At 43.0% G+C, this 20863-nt stretch overlaps 2 protein-coding genes across 3 annotated transcripts in view; one reads left to right on the forward strand and one right to left on the reverse strand.

Annotated features, from left to right (window-relative positions):
* CAT (catalase) overlaps positions 1 to 8144 on the forward strand; it is a 36931-nt gene extending 28787 nt beyond the window's left edge. The window contains exons 11-13 of the mRNA XM_045557783.1: positions 4618 to 4725; positions 6993 to 7076; positions 7409 to 8144. Coding sequence (XP_045413739.1) covers positions 4618 to 4725; positions 6993 to 7076; positions 7409 to 7474 — 258 coding nt within the window. The 3' untranslated portion in view covers positions 7475 to 8144. The remainder of the gene's footprint in view (positions 1 to 4617; positions 4726 to 6992; positions 7077 to 7408) is intronic.
* A 1880-nt stretch (positions 8145 to 10024) lies between these two features.
* The window catches only part of ELF5 (E74 like ETS transcription factor 5), a 29289-nt gene continuing 18450 nt past the window's right edge, over positions 10025 to 20863 (reverse strand). For both annotated transcript variants that reach the window (XM_045557785.1, XM_045557784.1), the window contains exons 4-7: positions 18747 to 18797; positions 13116 to 13184; positions 11849 to 12044; positions 10025 to 11409 (exon numbers count right to left, since the gene is read on the reverse strand). In XM_045557785.1, coding sequence (XP_045413741.1) covers positions 11313 to 11409; positions 11849 to 12044; positions 13116 to 13184; positions 18747 to 18797 — 413 coding nt within the window. In that variant the 3' untranslated portion in view covers positions 10025 to 11312. The remainder of the gene's footprint in view (positions 11410 to 11848; positions 12045 to 13115; positions 13185 to 18746; positions 18798 to 20863) is intronic.

A 20863-nucleotide genomic window follows, 5' to 3' on the forward strand; every position in this document is an offset into this window, starting at 1 on the left:
AGTTACAGTAGAACCTATTTGTAGTTCCTCAGTTTGTGAATGTGAGTTCCAAGTAAAATGTACTTAAAGACATGAATTAATTCACTATGAGGATATCTTTATTTTAAGACATTTATGTATATACAAATATATGTATATATATATATAAAAGAAGTTATTTTGTTTTAGGATATAAACCATATTTAGATGCACTTAAAACAGTTCCTCTAAGCTCTTTATGTAACTGCATTATTTTTGGTGATGGCAGATGAAACCAAGCACATTACAGTACACTCCCTGCCTCTCAAAGAATTTTGCTTGTGTGAAGTCAATATAGCTATTAAACCAGCTCATACAACCTCTGCAAAAATTAATTAGATAATGAGGCTATTGCTTATACATTAAAATTTACTACATGATCATTCTTACTATATTGAGAGATTTTCGTATCACTACAAAGGACTTATGCTCTTAAGTAGTCACAATACTGTTGTTACAGGTTCATAGCATCATTTTGTGATGATAAGAGTCACATGGGAAATACATAGAAGGTCCAGATTTATTCTCTCTAAAAATGATTCACTTGGACTTCTGCTTCTGTCTATGGAAGACTAGCTTGTATCAGACATATCCTGTCATGGGAAATGTTGAAATGCTAGATAAAATAGAAAAAGCATTTAAGTCTTTGGAGAGCTAACAAAGCAACAAGGATTTAAATGACCAAGATCAAGACAGAAAAGAAGTACAAAAAAAAAAAGTGCAAAGAAGTAAGCTTGACATTTGGCATCCTTTCCTCATCAGGCATTTATTAATTTGTAAGCATTGGTCAGGAAGCTGAGCAGAGTTTACAGCGGTCTCATGGGTCTGAAGGGACGAAAATTGGAGTTCAGGGTCTGCTAAGGAGGAGAGCCTGTAGTTACCACCCCTGGCTGTCAGCAGGAAACCCTGAAGGGCCATGCCCAGGAAGAAAGGCAAACCCAGAATAAACTTGCACTCATTAAACTGAAGCACAGCTCTGCATCAGCTCAGTCTCAGACTGGATTAGAGTGATTTCTCTCTTTCCTAGCTGCCTGCCAGAAACAAACATAAATTTTTCTTTGGTAGAAAATCAAACCTCAAATTATCTCTGGACCTTTTCATATGCAAATTTCCAGCATTCAGTAATAAATTATCAGGCATACCTAACACATTAAGACCTTATGACTGAAAATTAAGCGGGAACCCCCCCCCCCAAAAAAACTGACAATAGAAACAAACTTGCTGGAGAACCAAAGAAAAATGCCAGATACAGGTTTTAAAATAACTGGGACTAATGGGTTCAAGAAAGTAGATGACAGCCCAGAAAATTTAATAAGAGAACTTTAACTTACGAAAAAGAATTGAATAGACATACTTAACTAGAAAATGCAACAACTGAAATTAAGAATTTTGTAGGCCGGGCGCGGTGGCTCATGCCTGTAATCCTAGGACTCTGGGAGGCCGAGGCGGGTGGATCACTCGAGCTCAGGAGTTCGAGACCACCCTGAGCATGAGCGAGACCCCATCTCTACTAAAAATAGAAAGAAATTATCTGGCCAACTAAAATATATATAGAAAAAATTAGCTGGGCATGGTGGCACATGCCTGTAGTCCCAGTTACTCGGCAGGAGGCTGAGGCAGAAGGATCGCTTAAGCCCAGGAGTTTGAGGTTGCTGTGAGCTAGGCTGACGCCATGGCACTCAATCTAGCCAGGGCAACAAAGCGAGACTCTGTCTCAAAAAAAAAAAAAAAAAAAGAATTTTGCGGATGGGTTTTGAAGGAGGGTGACATGACTGAAGAGGAGGATTGGTGAACTGGAAGACAGAGCAGTAGGTATTAGCCAGAGTAGCTCATAGAGAGCGAGAGAAAAAGAACTCTTCATTATGAGACACCATTTAGAGATTGAAAAGGCGAGCCGCAGAGTGGGAGAATGTATTTGCAATTCATCTAACCAATGATTTGTGTACAGAATGTGTAAGGAACTTCTGCTGAGCAATGAAAAAGACAGCTGAATAGAAAAATGGGTAAAGACTGAAATAGACACTTCATGAAAGAGGATATCCAAATGGCTGAAGGTAGTTTACTGCATTTGTCATGAGGGGTATACAAAATAACACCATAAAGAAATGCCACTACACATGTGCTGGAATGGCTAGAATTCTGGTACATGAGAGAGAGTTGGTTCAGCTGTTGTGGAAAATTGTTTGGCAGTGTCTATTAAAGCTGAACATATGCATGCCTTTTGACCTAGCGAGTCTACTATCCAGTTGATACCCAATAAAAATGTGTACCTATGACCACCGGAAGACATTTATAAGACTGTTCGTATTACCCAAACGTTCATTAACAAGTGGATAAATAAATAGTATATGCCCACAGTGTATAACAATGGAAATTAATGAACTATTGCAATAAGCCGTAACAGATGAATCTCACAAACATGACATCAAGCAAAAAGGCCAGAGAAAAGAACCTAGACTGTATGATTTCATTTATGTAAATTTCAGAAAGAGCCACAAGACATTTATGATATTATAAATAAAAAAAATTGCCTTTGGGGTAGTGAGAAGGGCCAGTGACTGGGGTAACTGGCAGAAGCCCTTGTGGAGGGATTTCTGAGGTATGGGTGTTCCATCTTGATCTGGGTGGTTGCTACACAGTTGTGTTCACTGGAAAGTCATTGACTTTTCACACTTAGGATCGGTGCCCTTTACTGTAGACATGTTACACTTAAATTAAAAAGCTTATTAAAGAAAAAAAACCATTCTCTTACTTTGTATTGATTAGTAAAAATGTCACTTTTCCTTTAAAAGGAGTCTGGTCCTGCTGTTAAGAGTAGATGGTTAAAGTGTGGAGCTGATAAAATGGCTCAGAATCATTATCTGGTTAGAAAGTAGAGCAGCTGTCATGTATGTGGAGTCCATGCCCTCCTGCAATGAGTGACTCAGCTATATATAGATGGTAGTTTTTGGCCAGGCATAAGAATATGCAAGTCAGGTCACTGAGAGACCTCTCCAGTTTAACTTCTTCGGACTCCCAACCTGCCTTTACCTGAGCGGCGGTGAATGCCGACTCTGGGGCTAGGTGGGAAGGACACATACGATTACATACTATTTACAGTGGAGGCTTCTCACGCCACATGCTGAACCAGGATACCTTGTATATGTACAGGGACTTTTTTTTTTTTTTAAACCTCTTAATGCTGTAGATTAACCATATCTCTGAGAGAGCCAGTATTTTATATGGATGTTATTCTGTGATGTGTTGAAAAATATTTACAAGCTGGCTCTCTGGGGGAGAAAGCCCTGGTTTGTAGTGTTTGTCAATTTTCTTGGTGGAAATATTCCCCAGGGGTGACTTCAAGCTACCAACATGATGTCACTGAATCTGAGCCATTGAGAATGATGCTCAATATCACCATTATATAGTATTTCCACCACAGAGATACAGAAGACATAAATAACCTCAAAAACATAGGCAATAGGTAATATGTATTAGTTAGAAGGTGATGTTTCAAGTGTTTATTACTTTTGTTTGAACTATAATTTATTTAATTATAAATTTATGTAATTTAATTTTTGCAATGGCCATGTTTAACAACTTGCTTACAAAATCCCTGAAAATTTGGCAATTTCTACTCTCATGAGCAAGCAGGCTGCGACACTCCATTGGAATTGCAGGAACAGACTCTTGTAATTCAAGAATTGCAAGTTTAAGATGTTCAAGATTGTAGATTGAGGTGTAGATTAAGGTTCCAGATGGTAGATTGAGGTGACAGAGGAGGCCTTTCTTCTACTCACACATAGACATGCTTGATTAAGTATTTTTTAAATATTTTTTAATTGATAGCTTAGAAAAATGACACATCTTAATATTTTATAAATTTGATACTTTGGATAATTAAATATTGGACTTTACAAACAATAGAACAGTGCATAGTGCATGGAACAGAGTCAGGTGCATTATAGATAATAAATGTTGAATGAATGAAATGTTAGAATACAATCATAGCTACAACCTTTTAATTTCAGAATTGAGCAGAGGCTACTAGGATTCACATATCTGGTACTAAACACCTATTTTTTTTCAACTATTGGTATTCATTTTAGAGGTAAACTCAATAGTCTAAACAAAGTATCACTATTAATATCTGTCCTGCCAAAGAAATCTCGGCTTCCGAATAGCTACGGGTGTGTGTGTGTGTGTGTGTGTGTGTGTGTGTGTATAAATGAATTAGATTTTTTCCCTCCATGGTTCTGGGTGAATTGAACAAAGATTGTATTGTACCAGGTTTACATTTAAAGACAGCTTGCACATTCTGGAGTTGTCATTATTAAGGATGTAGTAGGGTTTTTAATTATAAATCTATTTATAAGAGACTATAAGGACATTATTAAAAAGCAGTTATGAGCGATTATCAACAAATGAATTCTTCCTGTTTTGCTTAAAACAAAACATAAAGTGAAGAACTCAACACAAATGACAGTTTTAGTTGTAACTGAAAATTATTCTTAAATTCCAAAAGGTTTTTGATCGTTCATGTCATAAGTGGCATAACAGGTGAGTTTTGTTTGTGACAATCGGTTATTGGATTCTCTTCACCGTCTCTTCCCCGAGCAGGTGCGGGTATTCTACGAGAAGGTGCTGAATGAAGAGGAGAGGACGCGCCTGTGTAAGAACATTGCTGGCCACCTGAAAGACGCCCAGCTTTTCATCCAGAAGAAAGCGGTGAGTCTTTGTAAGCGGAAGGGCGACACCTGCTGGCCAGGGAAGTCAGTGCAGCTATGTGGGAGAACCCTTACAATGAAGCGCCATTTCGATTTTATTTGAGCTAAGAGGACTTAAAAAAAATGGTAATGATCCCCAATCAACCTCTGCTTATTTTCTCTCCGTGTTTTGTCTGGTATGACATATCCATCAGTCCTTAGCTGTTTGTTCAGTGTGTACTCATTTAGTTGAGTTCAGGGTGCATTTTATCCTATGCTGTTTAGTTTGACTAGAGCAAAGTTCTGTGCAAGATAGTAATGTCTATCTAATATCAAAATGTGGGTCCCGCCACAATTTTGCTTAAACTTTGGATGATACGAAATATATCAGCTGAGTGCAGTGGCATGTGCACCTGGAGCCCTAGCTACTTGGAAGGCTGAGGCAGGGAGGATCACTTGAGCCCAGGAGTTGGAGGCCAGTTTGGACAACGTAGTAAGACCCTGTCTAAAAAAACAGTGTGTGTGTATGTGTGTGTATATTGATCTTACATTTTTGTGTTTTGAAGCCTGTCTAAAGGCTTAATGTCATGATATCTTGATTCTCCTTCAGATGTAAAGTAGAATTTGCATGATTTCTGGGGTAGAACTGAGCTGCTTCCAAAAGGCAGGCTGGACTTTTGAGCTAAGGTACTAGGGTATTTCTTATGGCAACTCCTCGAGCTATGTGACACCCTCTCCCTTCTGGCTTCCTGGCCTGTCCCAGGGCTAAGCTTTTTGTAAAGCTAGGAATCCCACTGTTGCCTTGTCCTTGGTGGCTGCTTCTCTCTTCCTAGGGTCAGCTAGGCTAGCAGCTGTCGGGGATGTGTTCAAGGGCCTAGGTTCAAGTTCCAGCAGAGAGCCTGTGGTTGCTCTGTGTGATGGGCAGGGCAGGTTTTATCTCGTTTTACTAGAGAGAATGGGGAAGACAGCTTGCAAGTAGCGGCACTGGGCTCAAACCCTTGGCATTCTCCTTTCACATGTGCTGAAGCTGTGAGGCTTCATAGCGGTTCATCATGCTCCACTTCCTCCTGCTGTCGCCTGGGAACTCCTACCTGAGGCGTGCGGAGTTGCCCTGCAGGTGCCCTGTCTTTGCATATTTCACTTTAAATTCAGGCGGTGCCCAGGCCCATTTTAAAATACAAATCACTGTAACTTATTAAGTAATTATTCTGTGGTCAGCTCTTTATATGCAGTAAATGCATTTTTCTCACAATACTCTATGAGGTGGGTTGTGGGGTTTCGTTTTTTTTTTTTTTTTTTTTAACCAATGACAAGCAATTCTCTAATTCTTTGGCAGCAACTGAGTGTCCTATAATTCAATTCAATTCTGACAGTAACTCCTGGAGTTAGTGTCAGAACCCACATATTTAGGGGTCAGCCCCACAAGACTGCTCCCACTTTAAGTGCCAAATGAGGTGCCCCGGCTACCCAAACTTCTGCAAATTTCTGACTACAAATTTGAGGATTCCCACAACCTTTCCTCAGGTTTGTTAACTTGCTAGAGAAACTCACAGAACTCAGGAAAGTGCTTTACTTATGATTACCAATTTATTATAAAGGATACAACTCAGGAATAGCCAAAGGGAAGAGATGCCTGTGGGGACGGGCTCAGGGCTTCCAGCCCCTCTGGGCGTGCCACCTTGATGTGCTCACCCACCCAGGAGCTCCCAACCCTGTTGTGTCTGGGTTTTTATGGACGTGCCCTTATGTAGGCACGATCAATCAAATCACTGGCCATGGGTGATTGAACACAATCTCTAGCTCTTCTCTCCTGCCTGGAGGTTTGGGTGTGGGGCTGAAAGTTCTAGCCTTCTAACCACATGCGTGATCTTTCTGGCTCCATCCTGAAGCTATCTAGGATGCCCTCTCCCCCATAAGTCATCGCAATAGCATATAAAAGACAATAAATTCTGAGGATTTTAGGAGGTCTGTGTCAGGAATTGGGGGGAGAAAGCAAATATTGATTTTATTATACTACATAGGCATAATTATCTTGCTCATTTATGGAGTGGGATGTTGAAGCTGAGAGAAGTGAAGTGACTTGTCTGAGGTTGTTTTCGCTGGTGTATGTCAGTTTTCACTGGACACCCAAGTCTCACTCCGAGGTCACCATTGTTAGCCACCGAGTGGCACTGCCTTCAGCTGGAATGTCCTTCCTCCCCTATGGAATAAACACTGTGAAACAGACACTGGGGAGTGGCACAGTAGGGGGTTGGGGTGATGCTTACATTTATTTTTGTTTGGCTTTAGGTCAAGAACTTTAGTGATGTCCACCCTGACTATGGGAAACGCATCCAGACTCTTTTGGACAAATACAACAAGGAGAAGCCCAAGGTGAGCCCGGAGCAGCCTGGCCATGACAGAGGATGTGTGTGCTAGGTTAGGTTAGGCACGTTTGCTTTCCACTTAGCATTGTTCTCTTCAGGGGCCACTACCTGCAACTATTAGATTTCTTATGCAGCTGTTCAGAAACTCATTTGAGATATAAAGAACTCACCTGTAAAACACATACCACCCTTCATTTTAGCTCTGGACAATATGAGACAGTTTAAAGTGAATAAATTCTGAATTACTATTTTCGTTTGGGTACAAATTAAAACTAGGAAAATACCCAAGTTGCTGCTGCCTGTGAGTTAATTAACCTATCTGTCTTATTCTCAAAACAGAATGCGATTCACACCTTTGTGCAGTCTGGGTCTCACCTGTCTGCAAGGGAGAAAGCTAATCTGTGAAGCCGGAGGGCCCCAGTGCCTGGCCAAGGAGCTCTGCACCTGTGAAGCAAAGCTTACTGTTCACACGTGTAACCCATTCATCTCTGGAGAGAAGATTCTCTTGTGCTAGATGTGCAATGCAAGCTAATATCTTTAAAGTGATAATTTAGGTTTCTATAGAAAATAATGTAATGAATGACTTTTAATGCCATTTCCCTAGGGGAAAATGAAGGTTAGGGCTTAACAATCATTTAAAAAAACATACTTGTTTTTGACAGTTGGTTGGAGTATTCATTTAAAATGACTAGGAGGAAAATTTCTAACTAAAAGTATGATTTTATTTGATAAGAAAAAATCTTGGTGAAATTAATATGTTTATATATCACCTCATGGCCTATTATATAAAAATATGGCTATAATTATATAAGAAGAAAAGATAACGATGATCCACTCAAAATTTTTATTTTTCTAAGGTTCTTATAGGAAAAACACATTTAATGCATCAGTGTCTTCAGAAAATAACTTTAGCACCATCATGGCTTACTGTTTATTTCTGTAATTCATCAGTTCAGCTTTTTTTTTTTTTTCACTTGGAATTACATTTATGCAAATTCAGCAATGATTTGGCAACAGATTGATTTGTAATTACATATTACATTTTTACAATAAAATCTGTACGTAAGAATAGAAATGGTATTTGGTTTCTTTTGACTCCATATATAACTTGGAAAGTACCATTGAACTCTGAATTTGAACATCATCTATTTTCAGATGCTTACCCTTAAAAATGAAAATACCAATATCATGAAGTTACTATGTTATTTGTTTAAATCAATAGTCTTTGGATAGCCTTCTGAGACACTGAGAAAATAGCAAATGCCCTAACTTTGAAAAGTACTTAAATCTCTTGCCCATTAACTCATTTACTTAGGATTATGAGTTTTTAAAATAAGAGCTCAGAAACACTAATTATTTTCTTCTTTTTCTTGAAACCCATATTTGCCTATCATGCTTGAAAATCACATGGAAGTAATTAGAGGTAAATTATGAATACTAAATCAAAATCTATTTTTCTTGAAAATGTTTATTCCCTTCATCTTCAAAACCAGTTTGTACTTACTCTCAGGTATTTCCTGAGATGTAGGCTTCAGGAAACCATTAGACCATTAGTAGACAGATAAAAACTCTCAATCTTTTAGCTCAAACTTCTTTACTCTCCTATCAAACTCTCTTGCCTAAATTCCTCCTGTATTTGAGCATGCTTTGAAACATATATTAGTAGACATAGAAAATAGATCTATCCATTAGCACCCAATGGTGAATATTTTTAATATAGTAACTTTACTATAGTTATGTCTCTTTATAAAAATTAATATAATTTGATAATAGGGAGGGAGATTATTTGAATATTGGTTATACACATAAAGACAGAGTGTTTGAAACAGTTTTCTGTTCTATTTTGTGTTTTAAAAATAAGTTGGTTAAAATCACGTGTATCTAACCTGTTTCCTGTATGTAAATATCTGACACATGGAAGTATCCCCAGTTCTGCTTTTGAGACTTACTGTGACTTTCAAAGATAAATACTGATGAGGTTAACTTCCTCCAGTTAGGTCTTACTTCCTGGGAGATACTATCTAATTATGTTCCTCTAAGTGACATTAAGATACATCCTAAGAGTTTCTGAGCCAAATTTATAAGGAGAATAAAATTAGTGAGAGTCAGTATATTAGAGTGACCGTAGAACCTGACAGTCCCAGATTCAGACTCAAGCTCTGCCATTTTCTATCTGTGGGAATTTGGAACAAGTTACTTACTTTCCTCCTGAGTATTATTAATAGTTCTCTTATCTCTAAATGGGGAGAATAACTATCCTTATCTCCCTTGTGTGATGATTATTCACTATATTTAGAAATCTCCTGATTTCTAAATAAGGCACTTAATTTATGGTAAGAAATGAAACAAAATCTCAAAAAAAAAAAGTGTGTATACCAAACAAAAATGCATCTGTAGTGCTATGCTGGCTCATGAACTCCATTTATTTTATGATATTAATATTAAAGGTGGTGAGTAATATTACTCCATATATTTCTTTTTTTTTTTTTTTGAGACAGAGTCTCGCTCTGTTGCCCGGGCTAGAGTGCTGTGGCGTCAGCCTAGCTCACAGCAACCTCAAACTCCTGGGCTCAAGCAATCCTCCTGCCTCAGCCTCCCCAGTAGCTGGGACTACAGGCATGTGCCACCATGCCCGGCTATTTTTTTCTATATATTTTTAGTTGTCCTGCTAATTTCTTTCTATTTTTTAGTAGAGACAGGGTCTCGCCCTTGCTCAGGCTGGTCTCGAACTCCTGGCCTCGAGCGATCCTCCTGCCTCGGTCTCCCAGAGTGCTAGGATTACAGGCGTGAGTCACCACGCCCGGCCTACTCCTTATATTTCTTGCATCTTTTTAGGCTCTTTAAAAATCTCCAGCCTCCACCTGCTAGGAAATGGAAGGGTCATCAAAGGTTTTACCCGTTGTCAGTGCTTTGCTGACAGAGTCTACCATGCTGAATTGAACGATACAGAGACAGTTGAACATGTTAAATATTTTATTCACATTGTTTACAAACTATATCCACCTGGAAAACACATGAGTCCAAAAATAGATTATTCTACAGTAATTCACATTTTTAAAAACAAGTTGCTCTGAAGTTAAGCTCTAGGTGTGAGGCCTTCAGCCTGTATAGCGGTTCAGTGCCTCATCTCGTGACGATTCCTGCAGTGGTAGAATAGAAGTCCTGGGGGCAGTCCACCTAGCTGTGGTCACTAATGACTCACATACCAGTGACTGATGAAAAAATGTCAGTGCAGACTTGAACCCGTGAACATTTACTGGTGTAAATTCACTGTCACTATTTTTGTCAAGGAAATATGTGTTTTAGCAATCTGAGTACACATCAGGTAGGAAGACAAAAGAGACTCACAATTTAATTGGCCATTACAGAGTTGCTGGGACATTGCCAGTTCTATAAAGGTTTAACATCTTGACCACAGACGGAATCAATGAATTCTGATTTCATCCTGTTGACAGTTTGAATCATAGAAACAGCAGTGATTTGGAAATTGATGCATGTGTTGACACTCGTGGCATATCTGATGCCAACCATCAGTCAGGAGAAGAGGGGAAATAGACTGAGCAACAATTAATAGTGTGGCTGACTTTACATGTTTAGTTCCAGAAGGACGGCCATGGGAGTTTTGCTAAATGGTCAAAAAGATGCTCTGCTTAAGAAACTTACTATTAACCTGTAATAAATCCAATTAGATCCCAGCTTGATGGCTTAGCTCTTTTATTAATTAAGAAACTTTTCTATGGAATTTGACTTGAATGATTTAAAATCTAAAGTATATATGTCTTACATCCCACCTTCTACTATAAACTATAAAACTAATCACGTTTTTTTCCCCCTTTGTGAGCTGCCACAGTTAACCTTTGAAAACTTTGGAACGTTTGGAATAGAAGTATTTGATGTGTCTCTAATGGCAGAATTGAATCGGTTATCTCTGATCAGCACCAATGGCATTGGCTATTGTGGTTCTGCAACTCTGGGTCAGGGAAATAATGTTTGATCGAGGTCCCATAAAGCATCATCTCCTCCTCCCCTTAGGGGCGAAAAAGGATTTCTTAAGGGTTGCTGCCAGCACCCCAAGTAGATAACAACTCTGAATCCAAACGGAAGCTGAGATGTGGAGAAATGTTATCAGCATGTTTGCAGGTTTGTTTTTTTTTTTAAAAAAGACGACCTTCAAATGTCTATTGCAATCTGATTGTTTTAAAAGAACAGAAATCCATAAAATGAGCTTGATGCCTAGAGTCGATCATAGCTTGTCTTCCTGCCACCCATGTGCATTTTTGCCAAATTTGTACACTAATCTTCGGTCGACCCGTTCCAAAATTCCCGTTTTATAGTAGTATCTGTGAAGGCAAGCAGAAGAGGGAGGGTTTGCACCTCAGGAAAACAACAGAATGTAAACACTCTCTCCTCATTCCTCTCAGGTGACAAGGCTGGTCTTTGGTTACACTGGTATTTTCACACCCTGTTATCAGCTTACACTTAAACCTTTCCCAGACATCTCGAAGACTGAACCTCCCCGTTCTCAGTTCAAAACGTGTTTTGTGTGTGTGTGTGTGAGATGCCTGGACACGGGGTGATCCCTGGGGAACACTGCCAAGAATGAAAAGGACAGCGTGTCAATTTACAAGCTGTAATCCCACCTGGAACCAAGAACCAAGTTTTGTCTCATGACCTTTTGATGATCAAGTAAAAAGCTGTAAAAACAGTGTAATTTTCTATGGCCGGCCATTTTATATAACTCTTCTTGTAGGCTCGTGTTGTTTCATGCTGTTAACTTACCTCAGGGCTCTGCTCAGCTTTTCGTACGTCATTCTGTCGTTTTTCTTCCTTTGTCCCCACATCTTGGCCAGGGCTTCTGATTTAACCACCCGAAAAATACCTTGTTCCCTATCTTCCCATTCCAGAATGCCGCAGTTTTCCTCGGGAGATAGAAGCAGGTCTCGCACAAATTCCCATAGATGAGAACTTTGGAGGCCTTTTGAAAAGGGGAAAAAATTAGCCACTTAAAATATACGTATTTTTTAACTTTAAGAGAAGAGTCGTACATCTCATTAACCCATGAGAATTGCTGCTTCATGGGGACATTTCCCATAGTTGTGACTGAGTGCTTTACCCAGAACCTTACCAAGACGTGAACCGTCTGTCTTCCATGAAAGCAATTGCAAAACACACACACAGAGACACCAAGTTGATAGCAGTACTGTGGCTCACAGATGTTCTATGGAACTGCAAATTTATTCGTACGGAACGAATGAAATGACAGTCAAATGGTCTTTTCATTCTTCTTTCTGACAGGCAGTGTGGTTGTACTGAGATCCCATAGCCACAGCTGTCTGTGGACCGATGCTGCAAGTTTTGTTTTTCACGAAAAGCTCTTGTTCTACAACATGGTGGTCAGGGCCAGCTCTGGTGACCCACTGGCTGGGGTTGGGTCCTGAATTTACCTCTTCTTCCTTCTGTAACCACAATCTCTATAGTTACTTTATCTGTAAAATGGGATAATAAGAGTACCTATAGCTACCTATAGGTACTCTTATTATAGGAAAATCTTTCCTATAGGAAAGATTTCATGATTTAATACGTATCAGGGGGTTAGAACCACGTCTAGCATGTAGTGGTTGTTTTCTACACACAAATTTGTGAACTTGCAGGTCTGACCCTGTGCTGGGTAGATTTCTTAGTGCTGGATAAGACTAACAGGATTGCCAACTCTGGGTGTTTCCCTTACTTATCCTTCCCTGAGTACTTCAATAAGAGGAAACTGTGATGGACCAGGAAAAATAAACCCTTATTCTGAAATACAACATGGGGGAGAAAATTTCTTTACTTCCTCACTTTAATTCTTATAGTGCCATTTCCAAGTAAAAAGAAATAAATCTGATCTTGATTACTTGTATAAGAGCAATCATTGATTTCTCTACTACCTTCCGTGGAAAATAATGGGTCCCTCTCAAATGTTTAGTTTCAAAGCTTATTAAAGTAGATTATTTTGTCTCAGGAATGGTTTTAAGAAATTAGATGTGAAAAATGGCATCTCTGCACTTACTTGTTCGACTGTGACTGTGACAGTCTTGACTTTTGATGCCAGTTGTTTTCAAGCAGTTGGAGTCGGCATCTGAAATACAATAATTTATAGCGGTAGAAAGGAATATAGAGGCTGCATTCAGACCTCAAATCACAGCAAAATGAGCACATACTAACTGAATGCCTTTGTGGTTGAAGACACCGTGTTAGGCACTTTGGGGGTGATTAGTAGGTGGGAGGTGCAAAGATGCCAAAGACACGCAGTATATACCTTTAAGGGGCATTGTATTCAACACTGGGGACCTACCGTGTGCCGGGTTCTGTCTGGATTTACTGCTGAGAATACAAGAGTGAACACGCAGACATGGTCCCTCCTCATGTGGACTTTGCAAATGGGCCAGGTCAAACACAAGTGACACAAACAAATCCCCCCTTGTTTTAAGTGTTAGGAAGGAAGCAAGACATCAGATACTGAGCATAGCACCTACTTTAGATAGGGCGGTGGGCAGGGCCTCAGGGAGAGGAGACATTTATGCTAAGAGAGAAAGATGAGAAGGAACCAGGGTGAGGGGGTTGAGAAGAGTGTTCCAGGCAGAAGGAACAGCGCATGCAAAGCCAAACGTGCAGAGTCCAGCGAGGCAGGCATGCCATGTACCGGGGCAGAGCGGGAGGTGAGGATGCCGGGGAGGTGGGAGGCCAGCAGGCCTTGCGGGGCCTTTCTTGCAGGCCGTGGTTAGGACTTGGGATTTTACATCAAAGTGTAAAGCAAAGGTCCACATTTTAAGACGATCTCTTTGGCTCCAGTATGGAGAATAGACTGGAAGGGACACAAGTAAAAGCAAAGAGACTAGAGCTTATGAAGAGCAGAAGGTAGGGCATTAACTCCATGCTGAGTTAAAGGATAACTCATGTTGGACATAACCATCTGAGACACTTGGACAAGCATTGTCCCAAAGTAGTACATGATTAAAAAGAGATGACAGTCCCGGATCTGTCCCCTCCCACCCCACATCCAATCTCCGCCTTCTTTGCCTGCTTCGCTCCAGCCACCCTGGTTTCTGGCTCTTTCTGAAGATGCAGGCACATTCCACCTTGGAGTCTGTGCGCTAGCTCTTCCCTTTGCCTGAATGCTCTTGCCTTGGATATCTGTAGGTTCATGCCCTCATCTCAGTCTTCGCTCAAAATCACCTTCCAGCGAGGCCTCCTCCGCCTACCCGAGTTGGAATTGCACTTTCTCTCCCCTCCCCAGCATTCCACACCCACTCCCCTTACCTTGCCATCTTTGAGCATATTGTGTGTTGTATTTATTTCTGTAGTTCAGCGTCTGTGTCCACTAGAGGGCAGGGATTTGTGTTTGCAGACGCGCCCCCAGCACCTGGCACAGTGCAGGATCACTGAGCAACCACTAGATCATACTGGACTAACTGTACCTACTCTACAGTCTAGAATGCATTCTGTCACTACTGAGTGAAGGAATAGACGTGTTGTCAAGGGACTTCTCTGCTGCCCAAGGTGACCTTCCTCAGTGCCACTGGGTCATGTCACCCCCTGCCTGAACATCCCACAGTGGTTCCCTGTCCTCTCCAGGATGAAGGCTGTCACGTTGGTTAGGCCTTTCACAAACTGACCCCCAACCAGCTCTCTAGCCGTATCTTTTTCTGCTCCCCAATTTCTTCCCTTCTCTTGGGTTAGAGGGTTCCATTGGGGCTTGGCATTCTGCCTCAGGCTCCCTGCCCCCTTTCTACCCAGCTGACTCAGGAAGCCTTCTCTGACTCGCCCTCTGGGTTAGAGCCCTTCTGAGCTGCATAGATAGCACCTGTGTGTTTCTTGGAATCACAGCGCTGGTCCACTCTGCTGTAAAGATCCATTTTGTTTCTTTTCCTCTTCTACTAACAGCTGGTATTTATGGAGTGTTCACTAAATACTAAGTGCTTCACATACACTATCTCATTTAATCCTTACAACAACCCCATGTAATATTATTGCAATTTTTATTTTATTGAGGAGGAATTTGAAGCCCCAGAGAGTTTAGGACTTTTATCGAGATGGTGGAGCCAGGATTTGAACCCAGAGTGTCCATTCTAAAGCTAATGTTCACAATGACTACTTTACCATGTCTTTCATAGTAGGTGTTCAGTAAACATTTAATGAATAATTATTATTAAGGTTTGTTGAGCATTTGCTATGGCCAGACACTCGCTCTGTGTCACCCACTCTTACGGTGGACATCTACTATTGTCCCAGACCTGTCTGTTGTTTTGATTTAATCTTGTAGGAAGAGAGAAAACAAATGGATTCATAGAGATAAAGGTGAGTTATTAACTCTGAATAGACAGTAAGTTTTCACTGAAATGCCAAAACGGCAAGAAGTGGGAGGAGAAAATTGCCCTTTTGATTTCTGATTTCCCGTCTGTGTTTTGGAGGAAGGGTACCCGGCTGGGCAGGATGGACACAGCACAGGGCGGCACGAGCCGGGGTAATGGGGATGGTGGGAGTTTCTCCTTCTGGGTCATGCCAGAGACCACCCTGTTCTGTCTGCTCCTCGTTCTGCAGTGGTGGCTTTGAAGGTACTCATGGGGTGACTAGACAAGGCCTCCCTTGGCTGGAGCAGGTGGCGGCGGGGTGGGGTTGGGCGCAGAGGGGCAGGAGGCGTTGCTGCGGTGTCACTACTGAGGCAGGTTCCCAGATCAAACCCCCACCAAGATTGGCTGGTGGGGCTTTAGCGGCACCGTGGTCCCACTCAATTTCTCTGCAAATGCCAGTGGTGTCTAGGGGTGCAGCCCTCCCTGGCTTGCAACTGTCGTCGTCTTGAGTGTGTCCCTGCAGCTGGGCTGTGCCCAGTGTGGGGTGTGGAGACAGGCATGGCCTGGGCTTGTTGCTGTCTGTGGGATTTGGAGAGGTTTGGCTGGCCTTGAGATGGGAAAATTTTAAAAAGTGGCCAAAGGATATATTCCAGTTGTCGACTAAAATCATAGCCAACAGTCTTCTAGACGCTGGGGTGGAGACCCGAGGGGCAGGGCTTCCAAAACAAGCTCATCTCACCCCACGACATGTGGGTCCAGCCATGGCGCCTGCAGCCCATGCTAGGATGGCACAGGGACTCTCCGAGGCTCAGGAGCAGGGAGGTACCAGCAGGGAGTCCAGGGCCTTAGGCTTTGCCCTTGGTCTTGGTGTACCCCCGACTGGCATTTCTGCTGCAGAAGGTTGGGGAGGAGGGGCCCAGGGCACAGCAGAGGCAGAGTGGGGAGAGTGGGTTGCTTCACTTCAGCTAGCTCTGACGCTTTCCTAGCTTGCTGGGCCTGGGCACCTTCAGTGGGTGCTAACTTGAAAATTATCCTGTTGTCTGAATCATTGTCAAATGGGGTCCAGACCTAGAGGAGTCCCTGGGCCTTGGGTCTCAACTGAGTGGGCAACAGAGTGAATAGAAGGGTCTGGGAACGTATGTGCACGTGTGTGTGTGCTTAATGTACAAGAGCACCGGCTTTGAGAAGATGAGCTGGAATCCCAGCCCTGCATTTACTCATAGGCTACTACACCTCTGGTTACCTCAGGGGCAAGTGGAGATAGTGACACTACCTAATGAGGTCAGGATGAGGATTAAATAAGATAATGTATGCAGGATGCTTGGCACAGTGCCACACCTGCCACATAGTAAATGCTTAATAAATGGTAACGATAGTGATTAATTTTCACTGATGACCCAATGGGAACATTGCTGGAAGCTCCAGGGTGCCATTTTGTCCTCATTGACCAGGTCTTGGCTCTGGTGGCACATCAACATCAAAAGGTGGCCTCTCGTTTCTGGGTCAGGGGATGTCTGAGACCATGAAACATCACCTGGGCCATAGGCACGGTGGCCACATGTCCTGGATTTTCTAGAATGGGCTCATTGTGTAAGTGACTACCCTATGTTCTCATACCTTCCCTTGTGCCCACTGAACTGTCCATTAGGATTTCTGTTTTTGGAAAGCATGGTGGTCAGGGCTGTGGGAGAGCCAGAGATCGGGCCTCAGGGGCCAGGGAGAAGGCCACGGTGTCCTGCCCAAGGCAGCTGAAGCTGGAACACGGCAGAGCCTGTGGCGCTGGCTTCTAGGTGGACTTTCCAGGCTTCCTAACCCTGAGTTCAGGCTCGCTCTGGTCTCCCAGTTGGAGCAGACTGAGCAGAGCCCACGCTGGGCAGACCCCACACCAGCCACCATCAGTAGACTTGTCTCCTCGAGTGCATGCTCCAGAGATGACAACACAGAGTCCTCATCTTCCCACGTCTCCCTCCATCTCTTCCCTGTCGCCTGGTCTGGGCCACCTCCATCACTCTCCCAGACACAGCAGCCTGAGAGAGCATCTTAAAATGTAGATGGCATCTTATCATTTTCTTTTTTCTTTTTTTTTTTTTGAGACAGAGCCTTGCTCTGTCACCCTGGCTAGAGTACAGTGGTGTCATCGTAGCTCACAGCAACCTCAAACTCCTGGGCTCAAGTGATCCTCTTGCCTCAGCCTCCCAGGTAACTGGGACTACAGGCATGCGCCACCACACCTGGCTAAGTTTTCTATTTTTAGTAGAGACAGGGCTCAGGCTGGTCTCAAACTCCTGACCTCAAGCTATCCTCCCGTCTCTGCCTCCCAGAGTGCTAGGATTACCGGCGTGAGCCACTGCGCCCAGCTCATCTTATCATTTTCATGCTATGACCTTTCATTGGCTTCCCAGCCTGCTCGGAATGAAATCCAAACTCTACTACTCAAAAAGCTGTGCCTGGTCTGGCCCTGCGGTGCTCTGGGCCTCAGCTCCCGCCTCTCCTTCTGCCAATGCTACGAGAGTCTGCCAGTGCGCTGTCCAGGTGTGGTAGACACCTGAGCTGTACAATATGGCAGCCCCAGCCACCTGTGCCACTGAGCATTTGCAATGAGGCCAGTGCGACCAAGGAGCTGAATTTTAATAATCTAATTTTAATTAATTTAACTGGTCCCATGTGGCTAGTGGCTCCTGCATTGGACAACCTGATGCTAGACCCTCTGGCCTCCTTTGGTTCTTTCTCAAGGACACTAAGAATGCTCCTGCCCCAGGGCCTCTGTACATGCCATTCTCCCCCTGTACTCTCTTCTCTCTCTTTTCCTGGCTAACTTCTGCTCATCCTTTAGGCCTAATTTAAATATCTCTTCCTCTAAAAGATGTTCCCTGGATCCCAGTTGAAATACCATCTTTCCTCCATCATGGGCAAAACACCCTGCCCTTTCCCTTTATAAATAGCATCAAGATTAGCACTTACATACTTATTATTTGGATTGTTTGTTTAATGTCTCTCCCCCTCCCTTGCATCAATGAGGGCAAGACCTAAGTTGTGCTCGTTGCTGACACCATAGTGCCTAGCTCTGGGCCTAGCACACAGCAGATGTTCAATAAACATTTACTGAATGAATGACTCAATGAATGAATGAAAGAAAAGAGAAAGGAAGAAATGGATAAGAGGACCAAAGGGACTAAGGACTTCAGATTTAGACACACCTGGGTCATCTGCCACCTTCTAGCCATGTCATCTTTAACCTCTAAGCTTCAGTTCCTACCCCTATAAAAAGGCAGACTTTTCCAGGACAGTCCTAAAACAGTGATCAAGCCCATGTGTCTAATGACAGCATTGACATAGCCTTGGTTACTTACAGTCTTTGATGGTGGCCTTGGTCTCTTCAGCATCATTAAAAAAGGAGTAACCTGGGAAAGAAAAAGAAATCCACAAACCATACCATGCAATCCTGGTTTCCACTGGCCAGGCCAGGGGAGGTGTTGGAAGGAAGGGAAGTGACTGTCCCTTCTGAGAGGTGTTTCATTTTAGAGGAATCTTGAAGACCATCTGATCCTAAGAGGTGGCAGCCTTGTTTTTAACGGTCATTTGGAAAGCGAACCTGGGGCCAGGTCTCCCAGCAGCTCCTGTATGTTTTCTGAGCAGGCACTGGGGTGGGTGCTGATTGGGGGGCCAGCAGGGCTGGGCTCTGAGCTGGGCTGGGCCCTGACCCTGTGCAGTCTTGGCCAGTCACCCAGTCTCTGGGCTCATTGGTGTTCTCATTGGCAACATGAGAAAAAGTACCAGCTAAGCTCCTCTTTGGCTCTAAGAGTCCACAATCTCTGGTGTGGCCTCTAATCCTTCTGGGATTTGAATGCCTGTTATATGCCGGTCAAAGGGGAGAATGGGCATGAGGTGTAAGAAGTGCAAAATCTGACGTGAACACCGAGCTTAATGATGATTTGGAAGATGGTGTCCCAGCCTCGGTTCCCTCCTCTTTAGAACAGGGTGGGCTGGGGTTGAGTTAGGAGTTTCAGGTCATGTTTTCAGGTAGCAGTATAGGCCAAAGGACACCAATTTCCTCTCTTGGTGTCCAACATGAGGACTAATTTCTATTAACTAAGGAGGCTGGATCAGGGCACATTTGTGATTGTTTATTCCTGGTGCTGTGTTCTTGTTGGAGCTGGTCAGCCACGATGCCTTGGTGACTCTGCCCACAGGGCCAACCAAGGACAGAATCGAGCACTGATGAGGGACTCGTTCCCTTCCTACACTGTGAAAGCCACTCTCTGCCCCCACCCATCCCACAACCTCGCCTTCCAGTGACCTGCGTCCCCAGGTTCCTGGGCTCTTACATCTTACTGTGATACCCACTGATCCAGAGGGCGCCTGGACCCTAGAGCCCCCTCAAGTTTCCCTCTGAGTCAAAACTTCTTTGTCTGGGTTCTAGTCCGCCAGAGCCCTAGTCTACAGGGTAACACAAAGCTCACACTAGGCAATAGCCGGTTCACCGTATAATTTGTGGTCCAAATGGAAACACCTTTGAGAATGAAAAGCAGCACAATGCTAATTATAATGATTCTAGGATAACAGGTGGAAACTATGTGTCCTGGGCAAATGGGGACGGAGGAAACTTTGGTTGCAGCACGGATATCTCCACAATCAATCCACGATACACAGACCTGCTGAGAAACACTGCAGGAGGGGTTTCAGAATGCAGCAGGGTGGCGGAGTAGATAGTTTTACTGCCCAACATGAAACTCTCCTGGCACAGAGAATGCCTGAAATTCCTCCACTGGAGGTGGCATTGTGGCTCCAGGGATTCGTTAGAATAAGAGGTAAACTTAAGAGCTTTTGAAAAAAACAGGTGGCTTTTAGTTTATTTGTTTTGCACAGATCCCTGAGGTAATGGGACCAGGGACAGGTATTTTTTGATGTGAGAATTGCCAGTCCTTATATGCTGTGCCAGGTAATATTTCACTGAATCCTCCCCAAAAGAAGCCCATGGGGGTGTGTGTCATTATCCCATTGGACAGAGGAGGCAGAGGAGACTCAGACAGGTTAAGCCACTTGCCAAAGGTCCTATGGCTGGGACGTGTTGGAGCCAGGGTTGGAATGTGGGTCTTTCTCATCTCCAAACCCTTGTTGGTACTGATTTTCTGTGAATCAGCCGTTGGCTGTGTGACTTTGAGGCAGTCACTTAACCGCTCTGGACATCAGTTCCTCTATCTGTGACATTGGGACACAGAATTAGATGTTCTCAAAAAACCTTTCTGGATTGGAAAAAAAAACCCAAAAAAAAAACCATGTTCATCAACATTCTGCTCTCAAAGGGCACCTCGAAGGGATAATGCTACTGGCGCCACCTCTGGCCATTTGATGCCTGACTATTAGGAATGTGATGAAATGCCAATTAGGTGGACGCTGGAAACTGGAAGAGAAAGGGCTTATTTAGTTCGATTCTCCTTCTGCCTAATGAGAGGTAAAGCAGAAACCC

The sequence above is a fragment of the Lemur catta genome, chromosome 7 (genome assembly GCF_020740605.2).
Source record: "Lemur catta isolate mLemCat1 chromosome 7, mLemCat1.pri, whole genome shotgun sequence".
NCBI lineage: Eukaryota > Metazoa > Chordata > Mammalia > Primates > Lemuridae > Lemur > Lemur catta.